The following is a 14,322-nucleotide window of genomic DNA, read 5'->3' on the forward strand; positions in this document are numbered from 1 at the left end:
GGAAATGTTATAAATTAGAATCTAATTTATAATATTTCCTGACTTGTGAGAAAATTAAAGAAATTAAAACAATGTGTAATCACTTAAATAATAATGGTTTAACTAAAAAAAAAAAAATAATTCTAGCGACACATTGAAACATTCCTACAGATGCTTCTATTAAAAACGGTCTCAGTACCGCATACGTTTTTAAAGTCAATGGTGAAAAAATGCGATAAATAAGGGCTTGTCCACATGTAGCGGAATTGCTGCGTATTTTGTGTCCGGAATTGCGGATGGAAAATACGCAGCAGAATACAGTAGCAGCAAAGTGGGTGAGATTTAAAGTGGCTCTGTCACCACATTATAAATGCCCTATCTCCTACATAAGGAGATGGGCGCTGTAATGTAGATGACAGCAGTGCTTTTTATTTAGAAAAACTATCTATTTTAAACCACTTTATTAGCGATTTTGGTTTATGCTAATGCATTTCTTAATGCCCAAGTAGGCATGTTTTTACTTTCGACCAAGTGGGCGTAGAACATCGTAACCCAATTGTTTTCAATGGGCAGATGTTTGCCGGCGGTTTGGAGCCGTATTTTTGGACGTAATGCGAGGCGTAAAAGACGCCCGAATTACGTCCATAAATAGGGGGTGTGAATATACCCTAAAATGTCTAACAATATGGACAGACTTCAGTCACGCCAAGCGCGACTCATTTCTGAAAGTTTTCCAAAACTTTTCTACTTAGAAAACGGTTGACAAACAACACCAGATCCCACCCGGCATCGTGTATAGCTTACGCCAGATTTATCAACCTGACGCACGCGTGCTGCAGGGGCGAGAGACTAGCACACCACTTGTACAGTGCACCAGTATTCATAATTCTCCCCCATTGCCTTTCAGCACAACAATAACAGTAACCACTTTCCGAAATTTGACGTACGCCTGCGTCATAGCAAGGTAGGGGAAGTATGGATAAGGCTCACAGGCTGAAGCCGCTCCATACAATGCAGGCGTCGGCTGTATATTACAGCCGACACTTGGCAGTGACGAGCGGGATCACGCTCTAGCGCGAGCGTGGTCGTTTAACCCACTAAATAGCGACTGTGGCATTTAAATCGTTAAAGGGAGTCGCCCCCTCTTTCTAACAGATCATTGCGCCCCCAGCGATGCGATCGCAGGGTGCCGATGGTTGCTATGGCAGCCTGGGGGTCTAATGAAGGCCCCCAGGTCTGTCATCTTTGTGCTCCTATTAAGCCCTGCCTCTGGCATTACTAATAAAAAAAGTAAAAATTAAAGTTTTTTTAATGAAAACAAAAAAGAAATAAAATTAAACGGTAAAAAAATTAAAAAAAAATGTTTCCCCCTAAAGCATTGTAAATAAATAGACATAATTGGTATCGCCACATCAGTAAAAGCCTGAACTATTACAATCTATCGTTATTTAACCCACATCGTGTACGGCTTAAAATAAAAATTACTTGCAGAATTGCTGTTTTTTGGTTACCTCATCTCCCACAAAAAAATTGAATAAAAAGTGATCAAAACCTCGCATGTACCCCTAAAATCATACCATTAAAAACTACAGATTATCCCGCAAAAAAATCCATTTAATCAACGGAAAAATTAAGAACTTGTGGCTCTCAGAACTTGGCGAAACAAAATATTTTTTTTTTTTCATCGTTCGTTTTTTTTCCTGGTAGAAGTAGTAAAATATAGAAAAAGCTATATAAATGTGGTATCGCAGTAATCGTATTGACCCGCAGAATAAAGTTCTTTTTTTTTTTTTATAAATTCTTTTATTTTGGTTTTATAACATAAAGATAAACAGACAATCAGACAAAACCTTCAGAACACACCAATGTGGTATTGACATCGGCCTCAGGCCAGTTACTTACATGGCAAAAAAAATTCAGTGGGAAAAAAAACAAGTGCAATATCTCTCAGAGTGGTTTTGGAAGGTATGCAGCTATGCACCCTGAACCCGCAGCGATGCATAAGACTCCACTGTAAAACAGAGATATAGTGAAGAAAGAATAATACAAGGACAGAAGGAAAGAAAGGGAAGGATAGACATGGGTCTGACATACTTGAGTCTAGGGAAGGGGTGCCGGAGCCATGATGGCCTTGTATTCCTCAGAGGATTGAAACCTGATCCATTCCCGCCAAGTCTTGAGGAAGGATGAATGGGACCCTTTCATCTATGCTGTGAGGTCCTCCATTCACATAATCTCCTGGATCTTGTGACACCACATGCCAAACGTCGGGGGACAGGTCTGTCTCCACAATGCAGGTACACATGCTCTCGCCGCGTTCACCAAATGGCGGACGACTGAGCGCCTATACATGGACAAAGGCATCTCACGCAGATGGAGCAGAAAAAGGTCCGGTGATCTTGGAAGGGAAAAATCCATAAATTTAGAGGAAATGCGCCAAGAGTGGGCAGTCCCAAAAAATATGTAAGATTGTACCCACATGGTCCCATCTCCAACACAGAGGTGAAACCGCTGGAATCATAGCATGCAATTTGGAAGGCACCCTATACCAACGAGACAGAATCTTAAACCCTGCCTCTTGATATCTACTGGCCATTGAGGACTTATGTGTCATGATAAACAGACGATCTCGCTGTTCAGGAGTGAATGAGAGCCCCAGATCACGTTCCCAGCTAAGCAGGTATGAAGGGATGCGCTGGTTAGAGGGCGAAACCAAAAGCCTGTATATTATAGACAGGGAATGTCGCACCGTGCCCGTGCCTGTGCATAAAAGTTCGAATGGGGAGCTATCACGCGAATACGCCGCCGGATTAGTTAAACTCGCCAGGAAATGTCGTAGCTGGGTGACCTGCCATGTAGAAAAGGAGACAGGATCTGACAAGGATTGTAACTGCGCACCCGACATCCAACTCTCCTCCAGCAAGAAGTGCGTCGCACGTCCCTGACCCGCCCTCAGCCATAGCAGGAAAGGGCCTCCTTTCTGCCCCGGCGGAAAGGCAGGGTTACCCAAAATCGGGGAGAGGGGGACGGAGAGATCTCTGCCCTAGGAAAAAGCCGCGCCGCATCTGCCAGGGTAGGCCCGATTGTCAGGTGTGTCCGTGCGGCCAGGGGAGTATGTTTACCCAACCACGGTACGGTCTGTAGGGGGACCGTTAGGAATGCCTGTTCCATGGACACCCATTCCTTAATCTCCTTATGTCTGAACCAGTCTAGGATTCGTACCAAGTGGGAGGCGTGATGATAGGAGATAAAGTCCGGAAGACCCACCCCCCCTCCCACTTTGTACGGAAAAGCATGGAACGGGCAATACGCGCAGGTTTCCCCGCCCAGATAAATTTGTGTAGGAGAGACAACAGAGATTGAAAGAACGGGCATGGGACATGTATCGGGAGGGCCTGAAAGAGATACAGAATCCGCGGCAAAATATTCATTTTGAAAATTGTGCACCTCCCAAACCATGTGAAAGTGCCCGAAGTCCACAAGTCCAGATCCCCTTTCACCCGTTGAAGCAGCGGCGGGAAGTTCACCGCATAAAGGCGAGACAGGTCCCCAGGAAGCTGCACCCCTAGATATTTAAGGGAGTCTCTTGCCCATTTGAATGGAAAGGACTCTGACAAGTCGTCGACCAGATTCTGCGGCAACTAAATGTTAAGATCCTCGGACTTCTGATAGTTGACCTTAAAGTTAGATAATTGAGAATACCTATTTAACTCCGCCATTAGGTTGGGCAAATAAATCCTGGGAGCTGTGAGGAAGAAGAGCAGATCGTCCGCATAGGCAGCAACCTTATGGACCCGTTCGCCCAGGGTTATGCCCGCAATGTCAGGATTGGAGCGAATATGGCACAAGAAGGGCTCCAAACATAAAATGAAAATTAATGGGGACAAAGGGCAGTCCTGTGTTGTGCCATTGGTGATTGCAAAATATGGGGAGTAATATCCGTTGACCTTGACCTGCACCGACGGGGAAGAGTAGAGACCGAAAATCCAATCTATCATATGTGCCCCTAAGCCAACGTGCCGCAAGGTAGCCTGCATAAAGTCCCAGTTGACTCTGTCGAAGGCCTTTTCCGCATCCGTTGACAGAAAGCAAGTGGGAGGGGTAGCGCTAGCTGCTTGGTACATTAAATTAATCGCTCGAGTGGTATTATCCCGTGCCTCACGCGATGGCATAAAGCCCACCTGGTCTTTATGTATCACGTTTTGCAGGAGCGGAGTCAACCTCTGTGCCAGGATCTTAGCAAATAGTTTCAAATCCACATTAAGTAGCGAAATGGGACGATAATTCTGACACAGGGAGGAATCCTTCCCTTCCTTCGGTATGACCGTAATGTGGGCCCTCAACGTGTCTCGTGGAATGGCCCCCCCTCAGTAATAGAATTGAATGCCTGGAGGAAGTGGGGTCAGAGCAAGTCCGTATAGGCTCTATAATATTGTAGGGGCAGACCATCCGGGCCCGGTGCCTTTCCAGTGGGTGAGTCCTTCAGTGCCCATGCCAGTTCTTCCGGGGAAATGGGTGCCTCCAGAGCCGCGATCGCCTCAGAAGGGATGCATCTCATCCCCGAAGACCGCAGATACTGGTCAATCTTCTCCAGGTGACCACCACCTTCCGAAGAAGGAGGTGCTCGGGGAAGATTATAAAGAGCGTGATAGTAGGCACGGAAGGCTTCTGAGATGTCTTGTGGAAGCTGGAGGCGTCGATTTTGTGGACCTAGAACATAAGGGACATATGTACGGGCGCGGGTCTTTCTAAGCGCTCTAGCCAAAGCCTTTCCGGGTTTGTTACTAAATTCATAAAAGTGACGTCTACATTTAACTAGGAAGGCCAAAAAAGAAATGGAGACAGCACTACCGAATTTTCAAAGTGAAGATCCTTTTATTCCACGGTGCAACGTTTCAGCTCAATACGAGCCTTTCTCAAGCTTGAGAAAGGCTCGTATTGAGCTGAAACGTTGCACCGTGGAATAAAAGGATCTTCACTTTGAAAATTCGGTAGTGCTGTCTCCATTTCTTTTTTGTCTTGACTGAGGGGTCACTCGGACTGTGACCCAGGAGACGTGCACCCTCTTGAAAAATTTATCCTGTGCTGCTGATCTATACATATCTAACTAGGAAGGCCCTTGCCTTAGCCAGGCATAATGAACGCACCTGCTCTCTCAACTGTCCCAGTTCCGCCCCCACCTCCCTATCCTGGGTTGCCTTGTGTGACTGTTCCAAGCGATGTATCCGAGTCAATAAGTCCCTAAGGAGTGCCGACCGTTCCTTTTTAAGTTTAGTACCCACCCGGATAAAAGCCCGGTGCACTACGCATTTGTGTGCTTCCCAGATGCAAAAGGGATCTACCCCTGATGTGGTGTTTAAAGCGAAGTACTCCACTAAGTCCCAACGAATCTCCGAGACCACCATCTGATCCTGGAGAAGCGACTCATTCAGTCGCCACTGCCAAGAGCGAGAGTGGGCAGCGGGACGGGAAAGAGTGAGAGTGATGAGGGCATGATCAGATAGTGTGATGCTGTCAATGGAGGCCAAGGTAAGGCTAGGGAGGTGTGTGTGGCGCAGAAAAAAGTAGTCGAGTCTAGAGTAGGAGTTATGGGGCGCCGAGTAGAACGTATAATCCCTGGTCGAAGGGTGCAGGACCCGCCACATGTCCACTAACTGGTGCTCGTGCAGCAGCCGACGCATCCGACGGTGTGCCGCCCGGGATAGAGAGGAATGCCCTCTCGAAGAGTCTAACAAGGGTGATATTCAAATCCCCCCCCAGTATTAGGGTGCCTTCCAGAAAGCCGTCCAATGCCCCAAGCACCCTTTCTAAGAAGGCTACTTGACCAGTGTTGGGGAGGTAGTAGGTAGCCAGAGTGTACAGTGTGTTGTCTAGCTTACCCTTCACGAAGAGGTACCGGCCCGCTCCATCTGTGCAAGTCTCCACATGTTCCCAATGTAGAGAGCGGGAAATCAAGATAGAAACCCCTTTGGTTTTGGAGTCAGGGGACGTACTGTGGTACACGTCCGGGTAATTGGAGTCTGTGAGCCTCTGTATACCGTCAGCCCGAAAGTGAGTCTCCTGCAGAAACGCCACATGCGATTTCCTTTTCCACAGCAGACGGAGAATGGAGGACCTCTTCTCGGGAATATTCAGTCCCTGTGCGTTCAGAGAGATAACAGTTATGTCAGACATGGTGACAGACAGAGGTATGGACAGAAGGGGGGGAGGGAAGGAAATTGAAAGAAAGAAAGAGAAAAGAGCAAAAAACACAAACACTCTAAGATTGGAGTGCTAAAACCTCCAGTACTCTACGAGAGCTACGCCTTCCCAAAGGAAGCCTCCCGCCACAGCGCAGATCTCGGAACCCTAATGGGGAACACGGAAGGACAGGAGTGTAGAAAACAGTGTCTCACAAGTACAGCAATCAACAGTAAGAATTTCAAATAAATTGCATCGAAGCCCCGAACCCACCAGATCATCTATCAAATGGGCCCACCATCCCTTTCAAAACTAAACAGCAGTAATCTCCCCAGCCAAAATAAACCTGCACCCCGGACCCTCCGTTAGAGCACTAACTCTGAAGCAACCCTTTCAACGCCAGCAGTCACCGCTTGATGAGAACCCTGCAGGAGAAAAAGGAGGGAAAAAAGGTGCATGTATCTGTCCATATATAAAGACAGAGGGGCTATCAGTCCCTTCGAGGAGAGCGGCGTCCTGGGGGCCGGGAATCCATGGGTCCGAATCTGCGGTCTCCGTGCGGAGATCGTCGCTCTGGAGGTCGGGTCACGGGTAGCTCCGCTCCATGACAAGGCGGGAAGTGGGACACGAACTCTGAAAACGGACCCTCTCTGAGTGCAAACGATGCTGGAGGTTCGGTCCAATCTGGTAACCGTACCGGTGAGATCTCCAAAAACCGGAACGCTTCCTCTAGGTCATCTGGGGACCGGACCGCAAAGGATTGTCCCAACCTGCGGAGAATAATGTGAAAGGGATGTCCCCATCTGTAGGTTGCGCCAGCTGTCTTTGTCGCCTCCAGCAAGGGACGGACTAATCTGCGCATGGAGAGTGTCAGCCGCGAAACATCTGGCAGGATTGTAATGTCAGCGCCTTCAAAGGGAACAGATCCCTTCTCCCAGGCTCTCCTGGCAATTTCTTATTTTTGTTTGTAGAAATGTACCCTACAAATCACGTCCCTGGGTCGATTGCCGTCTCTGTTCCGGGGGCCCGCTAATCTGTGGACTCTGTCCATATCACGCGGTCGGTCAAGGAGGTTGTTAAAAATTTGTGACACAGTGTCATAAAGTCCATCCGGGGGAACAGACTCCGGTATGCCTCTTAACTTCAAATTGTTCCATCTCCCCCTGTTTCCTACATCATCCAAGTGTAAAGAGAAGTCCCGTATTTGCGTAGTTTGGGTGGCCTGGGACTGTGATAAGACAGAGATGTCTACTGAGGATATGGAATGCTGTCGCTCCAGAGTTTCCACCCTTGCGGTCAATGCATGTACCTCCTGTGTGACCGCGCCAATGGCCCGATCGTGTTTCTCCTCCAGCCGGGCAAGACGGTGATCGAGGTCGGTTTTGGTGGGGAGTACTTTGACCATCTCCCATAACTCTGCTAAGGTTCGCTCAATGGATAACGGGGGACTCTGGGAAGAGACTACCTGGGGTTCCCTCGAGTATGTCGTTGCGGCCAGCGACCCCCTAAAGATGGCCGGCGTGTCCTGGCTCGGTGCATCCGGCTGTGGGTGCGGCTGCTGTGCGGCCGCGTGCAATGGCGCCCCTGATGTCCCCTGACTGGAGGCTGCCTGAGGCAGTATAGGGAGAAGGGCCGTGGGCTGGAGTGGGAAAGCCGACCCGAAGCCGCCCGCTGAGCACTGACCTCCTGCTGATGACGACATCTCTCCTCCAGGAAGGCGCGAGCGGCCGCCGGGCCGATCCTGGCCTGTGAGAGGGGGAGGCGGAGAAGTCCCACGAGGCGACGGGGGCTGAGTGCGGCCTACAGGAGGAGAAGAGGAGCGCGGCGGAGTGCCGTCCAAGGAGGACCGGAGGTATCGGCCGATGGAGGGAGTTCCCGAGGTATCCGGCGGGTTCCTGCGGCTTCTCCCCTTCGTCATGCTGCGTCGGGGATCGGTGAGTAAGCCCTTAACGGGCGATTTCTGTGGTGTGGGCTCGGAGCTCCAAGCAAACGTGTCTCTACACCGCCATGTCCAAGCTACGCCCCCAGAATAAAGTTCTAATTGTACGGTGAATTCCGTAAAAACTAAGCAGGAATTGCTGTTTTTTTTTTCTTTTTCTACCCCACAAATAATTTGTTTTCTTGTTTCCTAGTACATTATATGGCACAATAAATGGTGTCATGAAAAACTACAACTCGTCCCACAAAAATCATGCCCTCATAGGACTATATAGATAGAAAAATTAAAACAGCTATGCTTTTTTTAAGGTGGGAGGGAACAAATTCAATTGAAAATCTGAAAAACTGCTGGGATACAAATCTAGAAGCAAAGAAACATTGCACTCCTCTACTATGTCGTCTGGAGAAGCATCTACAAACAGTGGCGCCATCTATAGCCTGTCCTCGTGTATTGCACACCGCACACCTAGAAAGAGATCCGTCACGCATGCGCAGTACTCGGCCTGTGTGTAGCTGAGGACAGGTCCGGGTATGCGCGCGCAGACTAACGCAGGAAGCATCGCGGGCCGCGGCTCTCAAGTCAGGTGACTCCGGGATCGTGCGTGCGCGCCCCTCCTCCCTCCATAGAGAACTGTGAGAGCGGGGACACACCTGGAGCAGCGAGCGGGAGATCAACAGCGCGCCCTGGGGGGGGGAAGGGGGAGGCGCCAGACCTGGGCGGGAGAGTTTACCTGTCCTACTCTTTTACACTCCCACAGTCGTCATCCCACCCCCGCCTCGTACCCACACACATAACCTGACTAACCCCTGGAGCGTTCCAGCCAGGTGGTGCCGGCGGCCCAGCGGGTTCGCTATTACTCATTAACTCCCGAGGCAAAGGGGGCGGGCGGCTGTCTCGTTTCAGGAAGACAAATATAGAGGAGGAAGGTGTGTAGTTCTCATGTGTGAGGCCATTGTACAGGTCGGAACAGTGCTTGACGTGCCCTTTCTGCCACTCTACCCAGAAGGAGGGCAATTGTGTGCCGCCCTCTGGTGGTAATTTCCTTGCCTCTATTTGGGGTTCTAGGAAATAGTGTGAGAGTTCTATATTGAGCTTGGCCTAGTGAGGGTCTGGGGCAGCATCCCTGTGCCCGCTTGTATTATCTAGTCTTACCAGGGCAGTAAATATGTATTGCTAGCTGTAGGTGGCAGACCCTCCATAAAGCCCCGTGATAGTCCCCATTACACTTCCTTCCTCTTTATATGGTTTAAACGTTCACCTGAAACTGAAGGGGTTTCCTTTAATATAATCCTTTCTCTCTGGATAATAAGACCACAATTGCCCCCTGTGCTCCCCTCTGCAAACACTTCAATCTGCGGCAGCTTTTATTATCTCATCTTGTCCAATGCTGTTCTTAAAGTGGATATATAACTAAGTAAGATGTCCACTCGGACCCCCCTACCAACTGTGAATGAACGAGATGCCGATCAAGTAAGTATGACGTGAACACCAGATGACTTCTTGCATGTCTCTTTTCCTTGCTGTAGTAATGTTTAGTTTTGCATGGTTGCTATGAGAACTGGACTGAATTGTTTTCAGGCACCCTGATCTGTGTATGCAGACACTTTGGAAGAGATATATCAAAACTGGTGCAAAAGAAAAGTGGAGTAGTTGCTTATGGCAACCAATGAGATTCTGCATCAGAGGTCTTTTGGAAATTTAAAGCAGCATCTTGATTGGTTGCCATGTGCAACTACTCCACTTTTCCTCTGCACCAGTTGTGATATATCCCCCTTTTTGTTATCACTTGTCACTCTTTAAGGGTGTGTTCACATCAGCATTGCGTTCCGTCAGACCTTTCCGTCAGGGGAACCCATCAATGGAAAGGCAAACGGAAACCATAGCTTTCGGTTAGCTTTACCATTGATTTCAATGGTAATGGTTTTATTGCTAATGGTTTCAGTTGGTCTCCGTTCCGTAAGGTTTAATTTTTTTCCTACAGAATCTATAGCACAGTCAACTGCGCTATAGTTTCTGCTAAAAAAACCTGAAACCCTACGGAACGGAGACCAACGGAAAGCTATGGTTTCCATTTGCCTTTCTGTTGATGGGTTCCCAGGAGGGTAAGGTCTGACGGGACCTAACACTGATCTGAACGGGCCCTAATATTATGTGAATGAATTGTTTAGAGGGGAAGTGGGCCCCCCCCCTCCATTAATGCCCCAAATGTAGGGGGTGCTTGGTAATACACAAATCCTTTCAGCATTCATCACAGCGCTATATCGGGGCTGTTGTTCACGTGAGCTTTCTAAAATATACTCTAATCTGGTTAGTAACGCACAATATATACATAGAAAGTAGAAATCTCTATGTTCATAGAGCAGCCATGATGAAAGTCTAATTCTGAACAAAGAATGTCCCTGTAGTCCTGTCAGCTCTGCTGACTCGTCTGCTCTAGTAAATGCCTGAATACATGAAATAACAGTTTAGGGCACCTTTTCTTAGAACTTTGGGTTGTGACTTTCCTCTGTTATTCCTCCTGGAATTGTATGAATTGACAACTAGGAGTTACCGTTCCTCTTGTCAATGGTGCCTATTACAACAGGCTCTAAAGGCCCTGTTTAAACAGGTTTTCTTTTGTTTTTGTTTGCTGGCAGAAAAAATCTGCCTCAGTGGTCCTTAAGGAATTTTGAGGCAGATTTAGAAATTCTTGCTTTTTTTTCCCCTCCGTTTATTGCTGCATTTTTTTTAATTTTTTTTTACAGCGGCCATTGAATCTTATGCAAGCCAGAAATGAGCGCCACATGGTTTTTCTGCCTACCATTGATTTCAATGCGAGACGAGAGGCGGAAACCGTGGCAAGAAAGAACATGCTCCTTTTTTTTTTTTTTCTACTGCAAGCTGCCAAAAGCCGCCCAGGAAAAAACTTCTCTGCTTCCCATTGAAATCAATGGGGGGTGATTTCGGCGTGTTTTTGGTGCTGATTCTGACACGGTTTTCGTGTCAAAATCCGCGCCGAAAAACTGTGTGTGAATTGACCCGAACGCTCTCCAACCAGTGTTGAATGAGTTAATTTGCCCATACACTTTAGATAGCTGTTGGCCAAACAGGACAGCTATTATTTTAATCTACATGTATGGGCACCTTTAGGCCTCATACACACGACTGTAATAGTTTTTACTGTCCGTGAATACGGATCTGGTGGCTACAAATCCGTAGCCGTCCACGATTGCGGACAAGATTAGGACGTGTTCTGTATTTTGCGGATCATTTCTACGGCTTGGACGTGCATCTGTAAATATATACGGACAGCTGTTCGTGGCTAATAGAAATGAATGGGTCCGCAATTTTGTCCGTTATTACGGATAAAATTACTGTTGCGTACATGGGTCTTTAGACTGTGGGTACATGTCCTATTGACATGGGACGTGAGAACTCCAAGATGCCAATTATTTTTTTCCCATATATTTCCAGTAGGAATTATCATGGAACAGCACAATGCAGATTTCTAAGGCCAGATTGATATTTCATGGGTAACAGACATGTCAGGAGTGACAGCTTCTCTTTTTAAGGGTATGTGCACACGACCTCTTTTCAGACGTAATGGAGGCGTTTTACGCCTCGAATTACGCCTGAAAAGATGGCTCCAATATGTCGGTAAACATCTGTCCATTGCTTGCAATGGGTCTTACGATGTTCTGTGCAGACGAGCTGTCATTTTATGCGTCGCTGTCGCTGCAGGACACTTAGAATTGCATATGAGGATCAAATTTGACCAGGAAGTTAGAGCTTTACATGTAGGTTACTCTGCAGGTTTGGCTTTATTATATTTATAGGATTTCTTTGTGCCAGGGCTTACAAAATATCGCAAGCTTTTGAAGCCAGTCTGATATTTTTTTGGTGGCCAGTCGGAAGAACTTTTATAAACATCAATTGAAACCAGCCCAATAAGCTAAAAATAGTTACATTTATATTCTATGTGTATAACTATATTTTTACAATCTGTCATTTTCTCATTGTTCTATGATCTTCCAACACAGAACTGTGACATAAGTGTGTTTTTAGATAGAGCTGTCATTCGCAGTGCCTGCTTCACATTTTACAGTTCCACCATCAGCAAGCTGCATATGTCCTTCTGCTAGCAACTCAATTATTGCGTTTGTAAGTTATGTACACTTAAGCTATATTCACATAACAGTGGAAACCGGCCATATGGCGGCCTTTTTTTTTTCTTAACGGCCATTTTCAGAACAATGAAGTTCTATGGGTGTATTCACTTGGCTGTTTTTGGAACGGGACTTGTATACTGGCCGTCAATAATAAAACATGTTCTATTTTCTACCGTTTTCATGGCCTGACGACCCCATAGAATTCACTGTATTCATTTTTAATGGATGTTTTTCGATAAGATATCCGTGTGATGGCCATTAAAAAGGGATCAGTTTGCTAGCAGTGACACACGCAGGCTTTACCAGTTGCACAGGAGCCCCGTTACCAGGGCCCCACTATTCCTCTTGCCCAGGGAGGTCCCCACAATAGGACTCCATTGTATCCACGTCCTAAGGACAATACAATTGACAATGCTGATGAGGCAAGAGAGCCATTGGTTCCCTTCCCCACCATATGGCACTTTTTTTATGATTCAAGCGGCGCAAAGACAGTCCACAAGATTTCATGCAACTCAATGTTTTCTTTTGTACTGCAGCTGTTGCTTAAAGAGAACCTTTCACCTGTCCATACGTGTGCAGCATGTAAAGCCCCATTCACACGAGCTTGAATCACGTCCGTGTGCTGTACGTTGAAACAACGCACAGCACACGGACCCATTGATTTCAATGGGGACGTGCACACATGCGAGAGTCCACTGCGTGAAAGATACTGCATGTCAAATATTGGAGCGTTATCGCACACCTAAATGCTCATTGAAGTCAATGGGTGCGTGAAAACCACGCACAGCATGCACATGCGGGTTTGGTGCGTAATGTACGCATTAATTCCGTTTGAAAATAGAAAAAAAAGATGCATAACGCCACACTCCGACCCGGTTCACCCGCGTGAATCGGACACGCTCGTGTGCATGAGGCCTAATTGGCAGGGCTGTACAATCCCTGTCTCACTATAAAACAAAAAGTTCCTATTTTTCTCCGTTATTTAGATATTGATCCTGTTATATTTGGCGCTCAATATTTAAATAACCCCCTGAACTGTCAATGGGGTGTGTAATTTGCAAGGGGTTGTGTGGCATTGTCCAATCCGCTACAGACAGTGTCACAGCAAGAGCTGGAGTAAGAAGAGCGAGAGCTTGCGCGCGCAGCTCCACCACCACGGAAGAGTGGTGAATTCTTCTGTTCCATGGCGATGGGAGTATCTTCGGCATCGGAGCTGTGCACGTGCACACGCTCACTCTCTTCAGCTCTCGGCAACAAAGGACGACAAGACCGATCTCTCGCGAGAGATCAGTCTTGTTAGCCTGGTCTGCTAGAGCTAAAGAGTGTGCGCATGCTCGCACCACTCCGAGGGGCACACGCATTCATGCGCGCGCTCTCCTCTCTCCAGCTCTTGCTGTGACACTGTCCGTAGCGGATTGGACAGTGTCACAGCGATGTTACATGCCCCATTGACAGTTCAGGGGGTTATTTAAATATTGGGCGCCAAATATAACTGCGCCGATATCTAAGTAACGGAGGAGGATGGGAATATTTTTTAAAGTGCCTCAGGGTTTGTGCAGCCATGCCTATTACATGCTTCATTCACGTGTATGGGGAGATGAATGATTTTAACTATTAAAGAGAACCTATCAGCATTACAAAAAGTTTAGTTGTATCCCCGGCTCCATTAACTTCAACCAAAACCCTATCAACCTTGTTTAAAGGCAGGAACATGCTGGGCGCAAACACAGAATTTTTTTTCCCACAATGGATTTCTTTGTGGAAAATCCACAGCTTAGTACAATAGCAGCAGAGTGGATGAGATTTGAACAAATCGCATCCACAAACTGCTTGAAAAAATCAGCTGGAAAATTGATCTGCGTTGCGTTTTTTTTAAGCCACAGCATGTCAATTTATGGTGCTGAATCACTGCTCCCATGTTGCGGGATTTGCCCTTTGAATTCAATGGGGAGTTATAATCCCCAACTATGAACTATGTGTTGCGGGGGAAACGCTGCAATTCCTCAGCAAAAATCGCAAATAAGAAATTGTCTTCTCCTTTTTTTTTTTTTTTTTTTTTTTTTTTTTAGTTAAAAT

At 47.1% G+C, this 14,322-nt stretch overlaps 1 protein-coding gene across 2 annotated transcripts in view; it reads left to right on the forward strand.

Moving 5' to 3' along the window:
* The first annotated feature begins 8,641 nt into the window (after positions 1-8,641).
* The window catches only part of MARK2 (microtubule affinity regulating kinase 2), a 382,575-nt gene continuing 376,894 nt past the window's right edge, over positions 8,642-14,322 (forward strand). For both annotated transcript variants that reach the window (XM_075837219.1, XM_075837216.1), the window contains exon 1: positions 8,642-9,568. Coding sequence is in view for 1 of the 2 variants with exons in the window: in XM_075837216.1 (XP_075693331.1) it covers positions 9,518-9,568 (51 nt within the window). In the remaining variant the exon portion in view is untranslated. The remainder of the gene's footprint in view (positions 9,569-14,322) is intronic.

The sequence above is a fragment of the Rhinoderma darwinii genome, chromosome 9 (genome assembly GCF_050947455.1).
Source record: "Rhinoderma darwinii isolate aRhiDar2 chromosome 9, aRhiDar2.hap1, whole genome shotgun sequence".
Lineage (NCBI taxonomy): Eukaryota > Metazoa > Chordata > Amphibia > Anura > Rhinodermatidae > Rhinoderma > Rhinoderma darwinii.